The 19,198-nt window shown below is 53.7% G+C and overlaps 6 protein-coding genes across 6 annotated transcripts; 4 read left to right on the top strand and 2 right to left on the bottom strand.

Moving 5' to 3' along the window:
* Positions 1–198: 198 nt before the first annotated feature.
* Positions 199–1,893, top strand: CDEST_05962 (Putative glycoside hydrolase, family 28, pectin lyase/virulence factor; the record flags this gene model as incomplete). Its single annotated transcript, XM_062922121.1, has 5 exons — positions 199–625; positions 687–927; positions 1,071–1,083; positions 1,148–1,232; positions 1,322–1,893. 5 exons carry the CDS (start codon positions 199–201, stop codon positions 1,891–1,893), a joined length of 1,338 nt encoding a protein of 445 aa, XP_062778172.1.
* Positions 1,894–2,090: 197 nt separating this feature from the next.
* On the bottom strand, positions 2,091–3,903 carry CDEST_05961 (Putative six-hairpin glycosidase superfamily, alpha-L-rhamnosidase, six-hairpin glycosidase). Its single transcript, XM_062922120.1, has one exon. It carries the CDS (start codon positions 3,763–3,765, stop codon positions 2,101–2,103), a length of 1,665 nt encoding a protein of 554 aa, XP_062778171.1. The 5' UTR covers positions 3,766–3,903; the 3' UTR covers positions 2,091–2,100.
* A 330-nt stretch (positions 3,904–4,233) lies between these two features.
* CDEST_05960 (uncharacterized protein) lies at positions 4,234–4,926 on the top strand (the record flags this gene model as incomplete). Its single annotated transcript, XM_062922119.1, has 2 exons — positions 4,234–4,272; positions 4,615–4,926. 2 exons carry the CDS (start codon positions 4,234–4,236, stop codon positions 4,924–4,926), a joined length of 351 nt encoding a protein of 116 aa, XP_062778170.1.
* Positions 4,927–5,114: 188 nt separating this feature from the next.
* Positions 5,115–7,184, top strand: CDEST_05959 (Putative major facilitator, sugar transporter, major facilitator superfamily). Its single transcript, XM_062922118.1, has 3 exons — positions 5,115–5,606; positions 5,693–6,707; positions 6,780–7,184. The coding sequence occupies exons 1-3, from the start codon at positions 5,269–5,271 to the stop codon at positions 7,041–7,043; spliced, it is 1,617 nt and encodes a 538-aa protein (XP_062778169.1). The 5' UTR covers positions 5,115–5,268; the 3' UTR covers positions 7,044–7,184.
* A 4,054-nt stretch (positions 7,185–11,238) lies between these two features.
* On the top strand, positions 11,239–13,743 carry CDEST_05958 (Putative concentrative nucleoside transporter domain-containing protein). The gene is made up of 2 exons (XM_062922117.1): positions 11,239–13,033; positions 13,128–13,743. Exons 1-2 carry the CDS (start codon positions 11,363–11,365, stop codon positions 13,398–13,400), a joined length of 1,944 nt encoding a protein of 647 aa, XP_062778168.1. The 5' UTR covers positions 11,239–11,362; the 3' UTR covers positions 13,401–13,743.
* A 1,125-nt stretch (positions 13,744–14,868) lies between these two features.
* Positions 14,869–16,525, bottom strand: CDEST_05957 (Putative Cellulose-binding domain, fungal, Cellulose-binding domain superfamily). Its single transcript, XM_062922116.1, has 3 exons — positions 15,584–16,525; positions 15,512–15,517; positions 14,869–15,405 (listed from the first exon to the last, which is right to left on the bottom strand). Exons 1-3 carry the CDS (start codon positions 16,362–16,364, stop codon positions 15,023–15,025), a joined length of 1,170 nt encoding a protein of 389 aa, XP_062778167.1. The 5' UTR covers positions 16,365–16,525; the 3' UTR covers positions 14,869–15,022.
* Between the last annotated feature and the right edge of the window lie 2,673 nt (positions 16,526–19,198).

Raw genomic sequence — 19,198 nt, 5'->3', positions numbered from 1 at the left:
AAGATGAAGGGGGAAATCGGAGGAATAATCCTTTATTATCATCTCCACGAGGAGGCCTTCTAGTAACGCATCCGTCCGTCCAGTTTGTTTTCCTGCTTGCTTGTTCACTTCTCTCAGTGTCTGCTTTCCCTTCTTTTTTTGCTACTTCGTCGTCGACACGTCTGTCGATATCCGTTCTTTCATATATACAAGACAGCCATGAAGTTCGCTTCCGTCTCACTCCTTGCGCTGGGCGCTCTTCTTCCCGGGTTCGGCAGTGCCCAGCTATCCGGTAAGGTAGGCCCGTCCACAACTGCCGCTGCCAAGGCGGCCAAGAAAACGTGCAAGATCACCGACTACGGCGCCAAAGCCGGTGCCACGGGAGACATTGGCGCGGCGCTCAAGTCGGCCTGGAACGCCTGCAAGACCGGAGGTGAGATTCTCATCCCCGAAGGAGAATGGGGTCTCGGGACTTGGCAGACGCTCTCGGGCGGCTCTGGTGTTTCCATCAATCTCGAGGGTACCATCTATCGCACTGGCACAGCCGGCGGCCATATGATCATTGTCCAGAAGTCGACGGACATCGAATTCTACAGCGGTAACTCCAAGGGCGCCATGCAGGGCTACGGATACGAGTTCCACAAGCGTAAGACCTTCCATGTCAAAACCTGGCTGCCACAGCACGACATTCACTGACAAGGGCGCAGAGGGCACCAGCGTCTACGGACCCCGTCTCCTGAGATTCGTGTCCGTCACCGACTTCAGCGTCCACGATATCGCCCTCGTCGATTCCCCGGCCTTCCATTTCGTCATGGACACCGTCACCAATGGGGAGGTTTACAATATGATTGTCCGAGGGGGAAACCGTGGTGGTCTTGACGGATTCAACCTGATGGCCGCCAAGAACGTGCACGTTCACGATGTTGCTGTCACCAACAAGGACGAGTGGTTAGTTGCCCCTTTTTCCTTTTCCTTTTCCTTTTCCGTTTCCTTTTTCCTTTCCTTTCCGCTTCGCCGCCTAGAGAACTAGCCGTGGTGCTTTTCGCCACATCCCATTCCCGCTTTCCGAATTTCTGGCTAACCATACTTAGTGTCACTGTCAAGGTATGTGGTCTCGGCCACCAATGCTCTCAAGGTTTCGACGAGAAGGCTCACTGACACATAATAGAACAAGTCCAGCAACGTGCTCATCGAGAATGTCTTTTGCAATTGGTCTGGCGGTTGCGCCATTGGTTCCCTTGGCGCCGATACTGGTACGCAAAGTCTCCATGCCCACTTTCTGGCCCCTTGCTTGAAAGGTTGAAGCCGGCGACAGCTGACCCGGTACATGATCTATCCTCAGCCATCTCGGACATCCACTACCGCAACGTCTACACCTCCAACTCGAACCAAATGATGATGATCAAGAACAACGGCGGCGACGGCGTCTTCCAAAACGCCAAGTTCGAAAACTTCATTGGCCACGGCAACGCCTACTCCCTCAAGATCGACGCCGCCTGGGCCGGCCAGAGCAAGGCTTCGGGCGACGGTGTCGAGTACAAGAACCTAACCTTCTCCAACTGGAAGGGCACCGCAGCCAACGGCGCGTCTCGCGGTCCAGTTGTTGCCCTATGCGCCGCCGCGGTCCCCTGCGAGAACATTGACGTCTCAGGGATCAACATCTGGACCGAGACCGGGTCGTCCATCGTCGACAAGTGCAACAATGCCTTTGGCAAGGGGCACTGCCTCCGCACCGGGTCCGGCACCTATACCAGCACGGCCACCACCAAGACCGTCACCGGCTACTCGGCGGCCACTATGCCCGGCCTGGTCACTGCTGGTCTCGGCCTCACTAAGTCCATCGATATTCCGGCGATTCCTACCACCTTCTACCCTGGTGCCACCCCTCTCAGCGCTTTGGCTGGCTCCGCTTAACAGACCGACTGGAAGGATAAGGGAGGGATATCATCGTGATTCGTGTAGCTCAGCAGAATGAGCCCGTTGAATTCTACTGTACATACTATTACTAGCAACGTCAGACGGCGCGCATCATTCGGGGAATAGTTGTAGTTCTGTCTTTTGCCTCTATTTCATTTCACCTCATAACCCTCCTGTCGGATGTTGGATGCTTGGAACAATATTTTATGCGACTGTTTCCGACATGATCCAGTCCTCGTCCAGACGGCCCACGGTTACTGACGTCGTCCCCTTTACTCCAACAAAGTCTCTCAGCTTCTCTCTCAACAAGTAAGTCGGGGTACAGCTCCAGGCGTGGCAGAAGCTGTTGTTTCTCACATCGCCGTAAGGACTTGCGCGAGGGTCTTCCGGGTTGAAGCACTCCCAGAAAGTGTCGGCGCCGGCCTGTACCATGCCTCCCCAGTAGCTCGTCATGATTTCGACACATTTCTCGAAGCAGCCAACAGTTGCCAAAGCGTCGCAGACGTGGTGCCAGAGGTAGGGCGTCAGGGGTTTGACGGCATCGGGGTGGGCGAGGGTATTGAGCAATGCTTTCCGTGCCACATCCGGCGGGAATGCCCCGGCCAGCACGAGCCACGATGCCGAGGCGAAGCTGACTTGCGACTTGGGCCCGGACACGAAAAAGCGGTTGTCTGGCGATAGGAAAACCTTTGCGGCTTCGGTCATTTTGGCCACGAGGTCCTCGAATGGGGCCTCCTTGTCGAGGAGTTTGGCCAGGGCGTTAGCTGCTTTCAGGCAGAACAGAAGAACGCCGTGGAGTCCTGCGCTATGTTCGAGACCAGGCTGCCAGTCAAGGAACTTCCATCCTTCACTCTTTGTCTCGTCGAATGCATATGTGGTAGAGTCCAGATGGCTGATTGCTCGCTTGACACAGCCCAAAACCGTAGGCCAGAGACTGTGACCAGCGGTTGTATCCCCAGATGCAACCACATAGTCGTAGGTTATGGCAGCGAAGAGAGCGTCGTAGTCCACGATGTAGTCCGTTGACGGCGTCAGCTGTGGTTGCTCAAAGATGCAGGCAGGCAGCGAGTCGTCTTCACGGACCACGGCGGCGAACTGGAAGATGCACCTCTTGACGAGGTCAAAGTCCCGGAAGGTGCTGTAGTTTGCAAGAGCTTGAAGCCGGAGATCGCCGCTCCAGAGGCGTCGATCTCGTCTCGGACCGTCTTCGAAAACAGTCTGCATGCAGTCCCTCAGGGTCGAGATGCTGACATGGTCAATCTTCTGGAGGAGTGCGTCATCGAACTGCAAAGCCTCGAGAGAATGGTCTTGACCAATGGCGCTGACGCACTCGCACTTGACCTCGGAGAACGCAACCTTGTACTTGGGCGAGGTGTCGATAACTTCGACTCGCAAGAAGCGGAACGAGTAGCGGCGAGACAAGGAAATAAGCTCGGGACACATGTCGATGTTGATAATCTCGTCCGGCAGCCAGCTCGTGCTGATCCATGTCTTGACGTTGTCCATGCCAAGCGTCACATCCAAGGGAGACTCGCCAAAGGTAAAACGCAATCTGCACGGGGCGTCCATGTGCGAGCCGCGGGACTCGAGCCTCATCGAGAGGTATCCCACCATGTGGATGCCGAAGTCGAGGATGAAGTCGTCTCCCTTGCCCCATGCCTTGGACGACAGTTGATCGATCGGATACTCTGCGGGCACCGCGCGGACGCCAAAGTACTGGTTTTCATCTTTGTCGAATTTGATTACCCGTCGGGGCGTGCGCGTCCATCGATGGAGCTTCGGGCACAGGTCGTTGGCAATTCTCTCAAAGTCGCGGTTCCATCGCGTCGGCAAGACGCTCTCAACCATGTCTTCTGGCGCGTCTGCCATGATGGGATGAATGTGTTTGGGTCAAGAATGAAGATGGACTAGTTTGAACAAGGGTTGTTGAAGGCTGCAACTCAGAGCTTGGAAGATGTGTGTGCATAGGCGCCAATATCAGCATGGGGTTCGATATAGCTCAGGTCACCGAGATACATATTTGAAAACGCCACGATCCCAAACAGAAGTCATAGACGCTTCGGTGTGACAATCTCCCAAGAAGAGCAGTTCAAAGCACCCACTCGGACCATTCCTGGACTGGGGCAACGTGGCTGACGCTTCTGATTGCTCAATCGGGGGGACTTTTGGACCCATGGCGATGTCGGCGTGGAGACGAACTCTTGGTATTGAGCGTGCGGGGGAGCACAGTACCGAGGAGAAACCCGGCAAATGGTGTACAGTAAGCATTATGCAACGAGATTTGCCAGGTCAGCTGAGATCAAAGAGGGTTCAACAGCGGTAGAACTGCGGGGGAATATGCGGATGGACTCCAAGTTCTTCGGCTATGATGACTTGGTGCAGTATGAACAGCTCCACCCTTGAAGAAACCAACTCTCCCCCCGCGAAGAGTGGCTGCGGCTGCGGCTGCGGCTGCGGCTGCAACGAATCCAAGTTTCCTGATGAAGGCGTCTCACGACAGTGAGCTTGATGCCGCTTGCCATAGAAGAGAGACAAGGAAACGAAACACGACAGTCTCTTAGCACACATTGTCAAACCCCGCATCTTTCATCTGCGATTCTCGTGTACAAACCGCGGTATGGCCATTCAAAGTCGCCTTCTTGACGGAACTACCGAAACGACGGGGGTGAATCAAAACGCGTTTAGGCCAGACCAAGTGGTTGCTGGTGACATCGCAAGCACCCAACTTGGCTAGTACTCTTGAGGCTAGCAGCTACCAAGACACTACCAACCAGCATCCATTTGGTTATTCTTCGGAACGCAACTGCTGAGCAGCCCGAGTCAGTCATTTCGCCAGCTACCTCAGTACGCGGCCGACTTCTCTTAGCCAAGGAATGTGTCGGCGGCAAGACCAAGCTGTCAATGAAACGCAACGCCATCATGCAAGCACCATCCGACAACGGCTTTGTTAACCGGCCCCTCCCCCGCAACAGTCAACCACGTGGTGAACACGTACGTTGGCGAGAAGTCAGTCCCCGAGATGAGGCTTGACCTGTAGCCAGCCAAGGATGTCCAAGAGAGAAAGAGGCTGGCGCCATGAACTATTGTCGGACCATCATTGAGACGACGTTGATCCGAAGAAGTGCCTACAACCACCTCCATCCGGACGAGGCCTGTAAAGTCCCTGACAATAAGAACCGGGGACATTCCCGGCTCTGTGGTATCTCGCCCCAGTTCCCCAGACACAGCTTCCCCAGATTGTCGGTGCTTCTTTCATCCCCGGATTCCCCCTCAAACTTAAATTCTTTGGTCCGAGTTGCTGTTTTTTTCCTTCTTTCTCTTTGTTACCCCATTGTCCGAGACTGAGGAGGGCCACATCCCATTCGACACACCATGGGAGAGAACAACTCCCCCGAAGCATATCCGGCCTCGGTCGCCGACAAGGACGACATCGCCGCTGCCAAGGGCGAGCACGTTGAGGATATTGGCCACGCGGTGACTGCCGAGGACCATGAGCAAACTGTCTTCCAAGCCATCAGAACCCAACCGTGGGCATTCGCCTGGTGTCTCTATGCCATCTATGTCCTCATTCTCACCAGTTTCGACAACCAAGCTGGTGGCACGGTCATTGGCATCCCGCAGTTCCGCAAAGACTTTGGGTCTTTTTTCGAGGGCGACTATGTTCTTCCAGCCAAGTGGCAATCGGCGTACAGCGGAGCGCCCGTGGCATCGTGAGTCTTCGCTGTTTCCGTGTAGAGAGAGATTTTCCGTACAAGATGACGGCGTGACTAACCAACGGCTTGTTCCTCGATTCTAGCGCCGTCATCGGTTCCCTCGGTGCTGGCTACGTAGCTGATCGTATCGGCCGCAAGTGGACGTATTTCATCAGCTACATCTTCATCTTCGTCGGCATCACCCTCGAGACCATAAGCACGACCAACGAGATCTTCTTTGCCGGAAAGCTGATCGCGGGATTCCCCATTGGCGCCTTCATCACCGTCAGCATGACGTACATCGGCGAGGTCGCACCCCTAGCTCTTCGCGGCATCATGACCGCCGCCGCCGCCATCGCCTTCACCATCGGCCCCTTCATCGTCTCCTTGGTCGTCAATGAGACGGGTGCCAGAGAGGACCGCTGGGCTTATCGCACCATCTTCGTATCCCAGTACGGCGTCAGTGGTCTGGGTGCACTCTTTCTCTTCTTCATGCCCGAGTCACCGTGGTGGTTGGTCAACAAGGGCAAGATGCAAAAGGCCGCCAGGTCTCTCGCCCGTCTCGGATACGACGCCGTTCAGGTTGAGAAGCGGATCTCCGTCATTGCTCTGACCCTCGCCGAGGTGCGCAAGGAGACTGAAGGTGCCAGCTTCGCCGAGTGCTTCCGCAAGTCCAATCTCCGCCGTACCATCATTTCTGTTGCCCCTCTCAGCATCCAGGCGTTGTGCGGAGTCTTCTTCGTCGCCTCGTACGCGACATACTACCAGCAGATTGCCGGATACAGCCCGAAGGAAAGCTTCAAGCTTGCCATAGTGCAGCAGGTTCTGTCCATGCTTGGCAACATCACCGCGTGGTTCCTCATCGACAGAGTCGGACGTCGTGGCCTCACATTGTGGGGTATGTGCACGTTGACCGTTCTCTTGATGATCACCGGCGGTCTTGCCGTCGCAGGCACTCCTGGTGCTGTCAAGGGAACCGTTGCTCTACTTCTCGTCTACTGCTACATCTACAATGTCACCATCGGCGCTACAGCCTACTCGTTGTTGACCGAGGTAGCAACCTCTCGTCTGCGAGCAAAGACTGCGGCCATGGCTTTGGCTCTCCAAAACAGTCTTTTCGTACGTTTACTCTCTGCCCGGAGATTCGGGCATTCGTGTTTAGGACACCTGCTAACACACGTACTTGTGCAGACTATGTGGGCTTTCGTCATCCCCTTCCTTTTCAACCCCGATCAAGCCAACCTGGGAGCCAAGGTGTCCTTCATCTTCGGTGGTCTCTCAGTGTTGTCGACAATCTACCTGTGGTTCTACCAGCCCGAAGTTGCTGGCCGGTCATACGAAGAGCTCGATGAAATGTTCATCAAAAAGATTCCGGCGCGGGAGTTCAAGAGCCATACCACCGAGGTGCAGAAGAGCCAGAGAATGGCTGCAGATGACCTTGGACACGCCAAGTGAAAAGATACATTGTAATTAAGTCAGGCGCAAAGACAACTGTCGCATAAATGAGGGTTCAAACTTAAGGTACTGCATAGTCACACAGATGAGGCATTGCCAGGGAAACTTTTTTAGAAACATGCCAGATAGGCAAGCATTCGCAGACACGTTCCCCTCAGATTTATGCTTCCAAATGAGGCCAGGTAAATGCATTCCGACAATCTGTAATTGCAGCTCTATCTTTCTAATCCTCCAATGGACAAGATGCAAAGCTGTAAGCTGCTATGGATGCTGGCGAAGAACAAACTGGCACAAGTAATCAGGGATTCGCACTGCAAGACGTTTCTCGCAGCTGTGTACCGGAGGCTCAACTCTTCACTGCATACAGAGAGCCGGAGCATAAGGGGCTGGTAGGGCTTTGGCAGCTCACGATGAAGTCGACAGCACTCCCACTACTTCAGTAAAGTTGAAAGGACTCGACCTACAGGTCTTAACGGAAGAAAGCGATGAATCAATACGATGCCAAATTGGCTTTGCTTCAGCCAGGGTGTAGAAAAGAACAGAACAAGAAAAATCGAAATGTAAGCTACACACACCAAGTCAAGTGAAAAGTTTCATTGCGGCAATGGAAAGTAATTGACGTAAATCAGCTTTGGATTATACGAAAGCAAGTTTGGCAACATTATTCCTTCTCATCAAGCCATTTTCTTTTCAGCAAAATGACAGGCTGTTTGTTCTATTGGAGTGTTCTCTGGCAGCGATAGCGTTCACAAAAAGTAAGACCTTTAGTGAAGTGTATATATCTTCTGTTCAAAGTCACTGGCAGACGTCGAAACGGCTAGGTAGCAGGGTTCATTAGGGAGGGCAAAGGGAGGATAAAAGTTGGACAACGTTATCCTATGAAGCAGGGCCATATTCCCATGCACTACAATATGCGTATGCAAGCGCACGCAGGCTTTCCACAGTCCAGCTGCGTAGCTGCCTGAGAGCGGAGTCGCCCTACACGCAAACGAAGGTCGTGCTCTGACGGCGATCCGCGGTGATGGATCTGGGGGCGGAGACATCCACACGTGGTAGCGTCGTCCCCTGGACCCGCGACCAAGCGGCGATGCAGAGCCATGAATGCTTATCATGCTCGCTTCCCCAAGAGACAGGGAATGAATGGGATGATAACTGCTCGTATTCTCTTGATTTATGCGTTGATAATGAGAACTGCAACCCTCTAACTCGGGGAGGCGCGAACCCGGCATCTTGTCTTGCGCCCATAGCACTCTGATTACGTGCCGATAACTGGGCATCGGAGGAGAGCGAAGGATCACACTGAGCAAACATGACGGGTTTGTGGAATCCTGTGTGGACGTCGTCGGAGCTCACCTGTGACCTTGAGCTTATCGACCAAGAGTCTTCACGTGTCTGCGGTGACACTGCCGAATCTGCGCGGGAGTCCCAGCCAACCGCCAACCGGGCCTAATGGGTACGGCGGAGCCGACCGAAGCTGAAAAGCGTAAAAGGGCATTGGCACTTTTGTCCACGGTCAACACAACCCAAGGCGCACGCGGTCATTGACTGGATTGGGCAGACAGTTACGACGGGTGCTACCCGCTTCCTTACAGGCTCAGGAACCCTGCATGTCTTCCCCAGCCTCCGAGAGGGTGGCGTGGGGCACATCATGCCGGTCCTGCACGCTTAGCGTGCTAGCCTGTAGGACATGGTTTGCAGCAGAGGGATCACCGAGAGAGAGAGAGTATGTGTGTGTGTAGGTGTGTGTGTGTTTGAGACTGTGAGTTGCAGATATTCACTGGACCTTGGCCGGACATGGCTGGCATCCGAATGGCAGTCTGTTCACTTGTGGCAGTTTGCCGTTGGCCACCCCGGGGTTTTAGCCACTCGGCCGTGTCCGGGACAGACGAAGGGAAATGCCAAACCCAGAGTGATTGAGGAAAAATCTTAGGGAGGGGAGGGAGGAGAGGGGGCCTGCCGAGCGAGGGTTTACGTCGTCTAAACCTATTCGCCTTCGCCTTGGCCAAGGTACAGATACAGTACGCCATCCCCCAAGCTCGCTTGTCGATTGCTGTCGCTAATCTCGAGGGCTCATCTCGTCCCATCATTGCGCGTAAAGCGTATTGGGGGCTCCCTTCGACCCTTGGCGACCAGCTCTGACCTCGCCCACACGCCTCAACACAGGCGCACCGATTTCCCTTATCGCTGATCTTACCACCCTCCATTACGAGTAGGCGGCACACCCTGGAAACCCCGAGAAAAGTCGTGTCTTGGCCAGGCTCTGGTTTTCGTCGACGCAAAAAGGCTGCGGCATGAACCGTGGTGTCGCAACATATCTCCAAAGACAGTGGCCATTATACACATACACACACTGCAGCAGACCACATCGGACACTGACAGGTAAGTGACAAAGTGCGGCACGGTAAAAAACGACTTTGGCGGCGAGGTTGTCTCCCGCCCCCTCCTCACCTAGCCCCATCGTCGATCCGTGGCGTTGGTAGTGCGGCGGCGGCGGCTGATGCAGCTATCTCCAACCAGTCCCGATCCTCCGCATGTCTCTGTGTCGTGCCTCTGTGGCAGGTTGGGGGTCACTTCGTCGGTTTCCCAGTGTCTTGGGTGTCTCGGCCCCTTGGCCAATTGTGCTTGCACCCCAGTACAGAGTAGAGCGGAAGGATCTGCTACACCACACATATTACGAACACACCTGTTCGACGGATGCCCGGTCCTGAGCCTATCAGGGACTCCCTGTTGATCTTTGCGTTGTTCCCTTCCCCCCCCTTGGACAAACCTTTTGCTTCCACTGTCACTCGCGGCTCCTGGGAGTTCTAGCTCCTTCGGATGACAGTTGTCTGTGTGCTGCTTGGACGCGACTCGTAGTAAGGTAATGATACAAAATAAGACACGGAGGGGGGGGCTTTTGAACATGAGCAGGTCAAGGGCCATGATTCGTGCATGTACGCTATTGCTGGACCTAGGACTGGACTCGGCCGACCTGAAGATGATGGGGAGCCCAAGCCTATTCGTCGACTCGACTCTTGCCGGGCTACCAATAGCAAACCGTCCCATGATTCCATGAAGCCGGCCAACACTCGTCCCTCACACTATCAAACCCTGCACTTTTGCAGGCCCGGCTCTTATCCTCGCCCAGTCTCGTCTCTCCAATCTCGGCCGACTCCACCATGAGTCCCCATCGTTCCATCAACCTTCCAGAAGCGGAAGCGCGCCGTTGGCTTTGCCACTCACATCAAGAGCTAAAGGGGTCTTGGTCCGGGTCCGCGCGTGAGTCTATGCCGTCGGGCGAGCCCATGACCCCTGTCGTGTGTCGCTGGGAATATGTGTGCAAAAATCCAAGCAGTGGGAAAACGAGAAAAATTCGTTTTCTTATCGCAGTATCTGTACACCAAGCAACAATCGGAGGGGATCCCAGCAACCTCGATTTCAGTCAGCATTGACGGGAAATGCTACACGCAACCTGTCAGTAGAATGATACCTCACCTTACTTTGCAGTGTGGATATGCTTGCCTCTCACGAGTCTGGTCTACGCGCTCCGTCTACACAACTGTTCCAAGTGGCCAGCGGGACGATAGACAACGTATGTCTTTGATAGACAGGCCCCGCCTTGTGCACCCAACGTTAGTCTGCGGAGAAGAGAAGAGAGGAGAAGGAGGGAGGGTTATCGTCTTACTCCAGTTTCTTCTCTCTTGCCCCAGTGGTCCAGGCTTGTCCGTCCATCATTCTTCTGTCTGCCTGCCCTAGAGAGCCGTGGTCCCGTCCCCTCCCACCCTCCTCTGGTTTGATGTCTGATGCCCCCCCCCCTGGCCTTCTCTGTATCTTTCTCTGATGCAGCCATATACTGTCAATCCTACGCCCCCCGTGAACCCTGTCCCACATCCCAATCCGAGCCCCTCGTTGGCTGCGAGCCTTTCAGAATCCGGCTCAATCCACCGAGATGGGCACCGAACCGCATGAGGGTTTCCTCCACACCCAAAAACAAAAGGGCGGCGAACTCCATAACACCCACCCAACCCCGGCCCGGATGCTGATAAGCTCAACGAGTCGTAGGCATCGGGGGTTACGGTCCCAGACAGAGACTTGCCTAGCCGCCTATCTATCCTCGGTACCACTTTCGGATTTCTTGATCGTTGGCACTGGGATTGTTAAAAAGGGCTTCCCCCTCGGGCGTGCAGAAGTCGTTCGGATCTTGTTTTGTGCTGTGCAGCTCCCTCACCTCGAGTTCCTCGCCGCCCACTTCCCCCCTCCCCCCTCCACAACCCCAGAGGCATCTCTAACTCTGCGTGTCTGTGCGTGGCCTACGATTCTTGTTGGTAGACTCTTGTTGAATGACAATTCCCCCTTCAGCCATGGCTTCCCAGGTCACCGAGGTCAACCAGACCAACAACACCGGCGCCACCGGCGGGACGCCGCTCCGCCGCGACTCGGACCCGGCACTGGACATCCACAACCAGCAGCATCACCACCACCACCCCAGCGCTGTCGATGCCAAGGGCCACGGCGACAATGTGACGTACGTGCCGACTGACGTCTCGACCGTTCCTCACCACGCCGATGCGCCACACGACATCGAGAAGGGCGAAAAGCTCAGCGGTCCTCCTGACTACGACGGCGAGAAGGCAGCTGTGGTGTCCTCCAACGATGAAGAGGAAGAGCCACAGCGTCGTAGCATTTTCGCCTGGTTCAAAAGATGGTGGAAGGCAATTTACAAGGACTACAGGTTCCATGTCCAATCCGTGGTCATCCTTTTGATAACCGCCTGGTGGGTTGCTTCTCTCGTGTTGCACCGAAACGACAAGAATTGGGTTGTTCCATTCCTCGTATGGCTCGGCTGCTTCCTCCGCTACGTTTTCAACTTCGTCCCGAGCTCCTACGCCGCCCGGCCCATCAAGTTTGCGTGGCATCACAGCGCCGTGTACATCTACAACTTTATCCCCGCCAAGTTCCGCACCTTGGCCGGCGGCGCCTTGACGCTCGCCGTCATCATCGTCGGTACTTTCGCATCGGAGGAGGTGGCCGACAACACCCATGAGAACCGCGCCGTCTCCATCTTCGGTCTGGTGTTCTTCTTGTTCTGCTTCTGGGCGACGTCCCACGACCGCAGGCGCATCAACTGGCGTCCCGTCATCGGTGGCATGTTGTCGCAGTACATCATCGCGCTTTTCGTGCTTCGCACCTCCGTCGGATACGACATCTTCAAGTTCATCGCCGACCGCGCGGGTGACTTGCTCGGCTTCGCCAACCAGGGAACTATTTTCTTGACCGCTGAGAGCGTCATCGACCTCCACTGGTTCATCTCCGGCGTCATCCCTCCCATCATCTTCTTCGTCGCCCTTGTCCAGCTCATGTACCACGTCGGCTTCCTCCAGTGGTTTATCAGCAAGTTCGCAACCTTTGTCTTCTGGGCGCTCGAGGTGTCCGGTGCCGAGGCCGTCGTTGCCGCCGCCACCCCCTTCATCGGCCAGGGCGAGTCTGCCATGCTGGTCCGTCCTTTCGTCCCTCATATGACCAAGGCCGAGATCCACCAGATCATGACGTGCGGTTTTGCAACCATCTCCGGCTCCGTTCTCGTTGCCTACATCAACCTCGGCCTCAACGCCCAGGCCATGGTGTCGTCCTGCGTCATGTCCATCCCTGCTTCCATCGCCATCTCCAAGCTTCGCTACCCCGAGAACGAGGAGACCCTGACCGCCGGAAAGGTCGTCATCCCCCCCGACGACGAGCACGAGGCCAAGAACGCCATCCACGCCTTCGCCAACGGTGCTTGGCTGGGTATCAAGATCGCCGGTACCATCATCGCCTGTCTTCTCTGCATCTTGGCCTTCATCGCCCTGATTGATGCTTTGTTGACTTGGGTGGGAAGCTACATCCAGATCAAGGAACTGACCATCAACTTCATCACCGGTTACCTTTTTGTTCCGCTTGCGTTCTTCCTGGGTGTTCCCCGTGACGGAGACTTGCTTAAGGTCGCCCGCCTGATTGCTATGAAGGTCGTCGCTGTAAGTGCCGAAAGTCCCTGCTGCCCATTGTTCCTGCACCTTGCTTGCTGGACTGTTTTTTGACGAGTTAACTGACCCTTTCTTACCTTGTTAGAACGAGTACGTTGCTTTCTCCGCGATGAAGGAGCCCGAATATCTCGAACTCTCTCCTCGCTCTCAGCTGATTGCTACCTACGCCCTATGCGGGTTCGGCAACATCAGCTCTCTCGGCATCCAGATTGGTATCTTGAGTCAGTTGGCTCCCAGCCGTGGTGGCGACGTCAGCGCTTTGGCTGTCTCCGCCTTGTTCTCTGGTGTCATAGCGACCTTGACCTCTGCTGCTGTTGCTGGTCTTGTTGTCACTCATCAGACGACTCAGCTGGCTTGATCAAGGAATGCCGAGGCTAGAAAGAGAAGGACGGCCTTGTCGAAATAAGCGGCAAGGAAGCTTTGAGAGAAGTAGACGATGTACGATGTCGATGAGGGCGCTCCGGTTGCCTTGAATAAAGAGAGGAAAGAAGCATACGTGCTAGGAGTAATAGCAAAATAATCATACCCTTCGCCAGCAAGCGAGCTGACCAATGCAATATGGACTACCAATCCCCCTCTGTCGCGAGTGGCTGTTGGGGGGGTTCTGGAAATTCAATAACACGATGAATCTGGTCAAGACGTGATCTTGGGTATTCTTGCGCGACCTGCCTTGTCCTTTAATAACCCAATCAATCCTTTTCTCCCCGCTGTCTTGGGGTTTGGCTGCTCTGCCCCGCCGTTTAAATCCGACTTATTCCTCCGTGAGTCAGGCCGAGGGAGCTGCAAGCCCCCGTTGCGGCAACGCATGGCGCGACGAGTCGTTCCCATTGGGTCCCATATCCAATGCCAGAGAAATTTTTTGACAAGCTAAAATCCTCAAGGGTGGATATCCGCCGGTCTCCTGCGGAAGTCGGCGCCGGCCGTGATAAAAAGGGGCATGTCAACCACCGGGCTCGTGGTTTATGATGCGTAACAGTAATGAACAAACGGAGCTTAGGTTGACGGCTTTAATTGGGACTTTGAAAAAGCTTTTGGGTCCATCAGAGCCTCGGACCAGTTGTCCGGCTTGGCGTCGTGGTCCTCCGGCTTGTATCGTTGATGAGAGCGAGCCTGGCTGCGGCGCTTGTTGTGCTCTTGAAACGGACTTGGGGCTCGGGAATTGAATGCACGATGTTTGCCTTGAGAAAAAAAAAGTCCTTCTCGTATTGAACGCTCAGTTAGATCATGCTTGTTCCTTTTTCTTTCGTTTACATGATTCCTGTCATGGTTTGAGTGCGTGTGTGTGTGACTTGGACCCCGAAGCTGTCATTTCCACAGCTCTATATCCTCAACTAGCAAGACTCAAAGGATTTTGTAGCCAGACATCGTATGACGGGAACAGGTTCAAATGATACAAATCAAGTAAAAATGTGATTCTTCAACAATAACGTTTACTGCGCCCCTTTCCCGCTCATTGCAAGTGTGAAGAGCAAGCAGGTGAACTATTCTTCACTGAGTACCAACCAAGTGTCTGCTTGCCTTTCAGAATAACATATGCAATCTCCCAGCACAACTGTGCCCTGAATAGATCTTACATAAAACCATGCAACCATCATCTTAGAGCATGCTTAGAGTAGGCTTTTTTTCTTCCCCAAACGTTACCACCAGTTGTGGTAGGAAATAGAGAGAATAACGGATGAAACCCATCTCTATAGCCTGCAGTACCAATCAAGACGACAGGGTCTTGCAAATGACTTCTTGGTGCACCACAAGACATTCAAAAATAGAGCCAGGGAGCAGGAGGTAAGCATTGGTCTGTGAAACCATACCTAATTGATAGTGATATATACGGAAGAGAAAGAGACCTCTTCAGGTCACAAGACTATTGACAAAAAATGTGTTTTTGTGAGTGAGAAGTTGAGGTGTCCAAGTGCTGTGGAGGATGGGCATGCGTGAGTGCTAAGTATCAAACGTCTTCAACGTCGTGACATCAAGCTTGAATCATGCTGTAAGACACTGAGAGTACCACTCGTTGGTCTTGACGCACTTGAAGCCAGATACACAGACGGTAGGGCCGGTGTAGCCTCCGCCACCGCACTGAGCCCATGCGTCGACAGTCGCACCGGAGCTGGCCGCCTTGGTCGGGGCGGCAGCGGCAGTTTTAGGGGCGGCAACAGAGGTGACGGCCTTGACCGTAGGCTTGGTGGACGCGGACGTAGCAGGAGCCGCAGAGCCGGAGGCGGAACCGGCGCTGCTCGATTGCCAACCACGATTACGGGAGAGCTCATACCACCAGTTGCGCAGCATCCAGCCGTCAAAGTCGGTGATCTGAGCGGCGGAGCCAGCAAGCATGATGAAGCTAGAGACACCGGTGGGGGTCCAGTCTGGAAAAATGTCAGTTAGTTTTGGACGTCCCAGATCAATCATCTTATCCGATATTTCCTCAGTGTTTCGGGATCGTTGAGTCGGAATCGAGCTACTGTAACATACCGTAGACTGTTACGAAAGGAAGTTGTTAGCTGAATGAAAACTAGAAGCTCGTTCAAAAGGGGAGAAACTCACAATCATCGAGGCCGTAGGTATGGCCAATCTCGTGCTGGAGGATGTGGATGTTCGCAGAGTCCAGAGCACCCATGAAGTACTCGCGGCCGATGCGCTGGCCCCAGTCACCGCCGGCACCACCGCCCATGCCATCGGTGAGCCAGAGAGACTGGTCGTAGTGGCGGGCGGCACCACCAGCACATTTGCTGTAGTCGCCATTCTGGTTGAAGAAGCGACCACAGGATTCGGCGCACTGGGGAATGCCCTCACCATCCTTGTCGGTGTAGACGTCGATACCGGAAGTCGAGCCCTGGAGAAGGCTCTTGTCGCGGACAGCCCAACCAACCACGTTGACCTTGATGTTGGAGTAGGGGAAGTTGTCGTAGCCGTAGAGCCACTTGTACCAGCTCTGGTGAGCCGTGTTCAAGGCCTTGGCAACTTGAGTGCGCTGAGCCTCTGTGACAGAAGCGCTAGACTCCCAGCGAACGCAGACATTGATGGTGCCCTTGGTGGCAACAACCTGGTCCCAGCCAAAGTTCTTGAATCCAAACAGACTGTTGGTGTAGGTGCTCTTGCAATGGTCCCAAACCTGCTTCAGAGGCGTGACAATGTTGGAAGGCGGGCTCCAACCCGATTGTCTCTTGATGGGACGGTTTCGGGGCATGTCCTCGAATGTCCGGGCTTCGACGGGGGCGAGGGCCTGCCACACGGATCCGTCGAGGTCGGAAGAAGCCGAAATGTTCATGGCCTGAGAGGAGGCCGCCAAAGCCACAAGGGCAGCTGAAGTAGCAGAGAAACGCATAATGGATCGAATGAAAACGTCGAACAACCAGTAATGTGTAGAAGCGAAGCAAAGCCGAAAAAAATTGGAAAAAACGAGTGTAAGGGTAACGAATTTGGTACTGATGACCTAGCGAAGGAGAGTTTGAGCAGAAGAAAGAGAAGGGAAAACAGAACCCGTCTGTGTCAATACATATATAGAAGGAAAGAAAAGACACCATACGGGGGTCCAAAGCCTCCCAAGTCTCGGGATTGTCATACTAGCCCGGGCATCTGCCGTGTTGGCAGAACTTGCCAAGATTCGAACGTCGCGGTTCTCCTTTTCCACCTCTGGCGGAGGACACCCAAGTCCCGTATACAGTAGACATCATGTCGTTAGTTACGAAAATCATTGGCGGGAGAATAAAGCTGCGGAGTCTGATGGGACGATGGAAGATTAAGGACCGTTGTCGTGGTGGCATGGGTTGTCCAATTTGGGGAACAAATCCTACGCGCTTGGAGAGGGGCGGGATGGACATCCTTCCTTTCCTGAACAGTTGGTCCGTATTCCAATGATGCCAAGGCGTGACGGAGAATGTTTGCATGACAAACTAAACACCTGCATCTTGGGAAATCTGGGGAAGATGGTACATGCGGTCTCTAGGGGAAGCGCTGGTTGGGCGGCCTAAGCATTTGCCATTCGATGCAATGATCATGCGAAAACATCTGCTCTACAGCAGCAACTTGGGTATGTTGTATTGACGGCTGGCCTGCCAATGCTGAAGTTGTCATCTATGCACAACCTTATCGAATCTGATCTCTAAAAGAGTCGGTCAGGACAACGGGTGTATTCGTCGGGTCGATCATCCGACTTACGGGGAGCAGAGCTGTCTTGAGGGAAAAGGGGCAAGGGAGCCCGAGACACAAGAAAGATGCTGTTTCAAGAGGAGCGAAAGCAAGCAATGGCGAGACAGATTCTTTTAATTTGCGGGACTGGTGTCCAGAAACCCGGTCAACCCCTCAGGGGTTTGCTTACTCCTAGCTGACGCTACATCGTACAAGAAATGCGAGCAAGGGACACAGAGTCTGGACTGCTCCATATTTGGATGAATGGATACCTAAATTCACATCCATAGTGAGCGAAAGTCCATACTCTTGGCGCTGACATGACGATTACGCTGTGGGTGTCGAGTGGGCGGCCTGGTCTCTCGAGAGGTGGACGCTCTTTGTAATGTTGTCTGCAGGTCCAACACAGTAACATCAGTTTGCGACCTTGTCGGCACTGCTCTCTGATGCTTGGCCAGATGTTTATTCTTGCACGGAAGAAGGCCAATAGGGCTGATGTACTCGCTCCTTGTCAGAAATCCGAACGTTATTTATTGTCTTTCATTGCCGCATCATTTCGGGACCAGAATAGACCCCGCATGAGACTAGACCGAAAATGGTAGGTGAGTCTGGGTTTGCAAAGTCAGCAAACTACCTGGCGTATCAGCCCCAGAGTTGCCATAGGTACTTCTTGACCGATGGCATTTTAAGTCTCGTGAACCCCAATCCCCACCTCATGGTTGCGGGCAGGGTGTCTTCATACAATCAAAGAAAGAGTACTCAATATCGCGTGAAGTATCAAGGTATCAAGCCTACGATAGTACTGGCCTGTAGACTCAACTGAGCATCGAACCTTGAGCAGCCCAATGATGTCTTGGCAATGTACTGAAACCGTGGGATTTTCTGTGTTTGTCCAATCCAGCTGATGAGACTACATATGTACTTTTGGAGAAGCGAACAGGGGAAAGCCTCTGCCGGCACCCAGAAAGCATCTGAAGGGAGCTTTCCGGGTTTAGGAAGGCTGCATCAAGACGTCTTTCCATCAGATGAACTTGAACTAGGAAGAAAAAGCTGTGCCTTGTGTGTATATCCGTAGCAAACTACAAGCTTTGCGTGCATTGATTAAATCGCAGTGCTATGCTTGCTGCCTGGTCATCTAACATTGAATACCTACTAAACGGGACATCATTCGCTTTAGGGATGATCATGAGTTGTCACCGAACGACAAAAATAAAAGAACTGCTTGCAATAAAACGTGCCGATTTGGATATGTGCACTGCAGTCCCAAACCTAGGAAGTTTCGGCACTGTTGGAGACACAAGAATCTCGAACAATGATCCGGAATTCGGCACCATGGCTGCGAAGTTGTTGGCAGTTAATTGTGGGTAGGGCATTAATAAGTCCCCAAAGGTAATGGCTTAAAGGAGAAAGTCGATCACTTGAACACGGCAAGATGCCGCTGTTAGCATCTGTTTCGCCCTCTCCCCACTACTGTCTTTTGCTTGTTGAGTGACTTTTGCGTTGAGCTAGACACAGTCTTAGAAAGGCAACGCTAATCACAAAGCCACTTTATTCTGAGGCGAGCTCAATTGACGGCGAAGCGTATATTAGCCCTAAACTATTTCCTTTCCTCACTCAGAAACTCGGGCCTTTCGGGACAATCGCAAAGGCCTCGTATGCCTTCTTGAGTTGTCTCGTTCCCACCAGCTTGCGATTGTATCAAAGCTTGTCACTCTTCGCCTCAGGTCCCCTCCTCGTGCTTCATCTCATGTCATGCCGTCTGATGTATGCAGGGGAGCCCAGCGATCTACCGTGTCATGCCGATCCCATTGCCCAATCAGTTTGGCAAATCGCCATTTCTTACCTTGCGTCCCTCAATGTTCCAGGTTCAGCCTCAAACATGCCCGTCTGATCCTGCATTGACCGAAAATCCGAGATTTCTGTTTACCATTGTATGCCTCATAGCAGTCTGAGCCTGCTTGCTCGTGTATGGCGAGTACAAAAGGAAGGCCGAGTCGTCGTGGGCTTGGCATAGAGTTCGTCCCAAATCAT

This window comes from Colletotrichum destructivum, chromosome 4 (genome assembly GCF_034447905.1).
Source record: "Colletotrichum destructivum chromosome 4, complete sequence".
In the NCBI taxonomy this organism is placed as follows: domain Eukaryota; kingdom Fungi; phylum Ascomycota; class Sordariomycetes; order Glomerellales; family Glomerellaceae; genus Colletotrichum; species Colletotrichum destructivum.
The sequence above is the reverse complement of the archived record's forward strand: the minus strand, read 5'-3'. Positions and strand labels throughout refer to the sequence as shown.

What these genes read in the sequence shown, in the direction of transcription:
- CDEST_05961 (XM_062922120.1), bottom strand. Translation starts at nt 3,765, where the DNA reads ATGGCAGACGCGCCAGAAGACATGGTTGAGAGCGTCTTGCCGACGCGA.
- CDEST_05959 (XM_062922118.1), top strand. Translation starts at nt 5,269, where the DNA reads ATGGGAGAGAACAACTCCCCCGAAGCATATCCGGCCTCGGTCGCCGAC. An exon ending in AGCGGAGCGCCCGTGGCATC is followed by an intron (nt 5,607 to 5,692) that starts GTGAGTCTTCGC and finishes CCTCGATTCTAG; the next exon opens with CGCCGTCATCGGTTCCCTCG. An exon ending in CTCTCCAAAACAGTCTTTTC is followed by an intron (nt 6,708 to 6,779) that starts GTACGTTTACTC and finishes GTACTTGTGCAG; the next exon opens with ACTATGTGGGCTTTCGTCAT.
- CDEST_05958 (XM_062922117.1), top strand. Translation starts at nt 11,363, where the DNA reads ATGACAATTCCCCCTTCAGCCATGGCTTCCCAGGTCACCGAGGTCAAC. An exon ending in TTGCTATGAAGGTCGTCGCT is followed by an intron (nt 13,034 to 13,127) that starts GTAAGTGCCGAA and finishes TTACCTTGTTAG; the next exon opens with AACGAGTACGTTGCTTTCTC.
- CDEST_05957 (XM_062922116.1), bottom strand. Translation starts at nt 16,364, where the DNA reads ATGCGTTTCTCTGCTACTTCAGCTGCCCTTGTGGCTTTGGCGGCCTCC.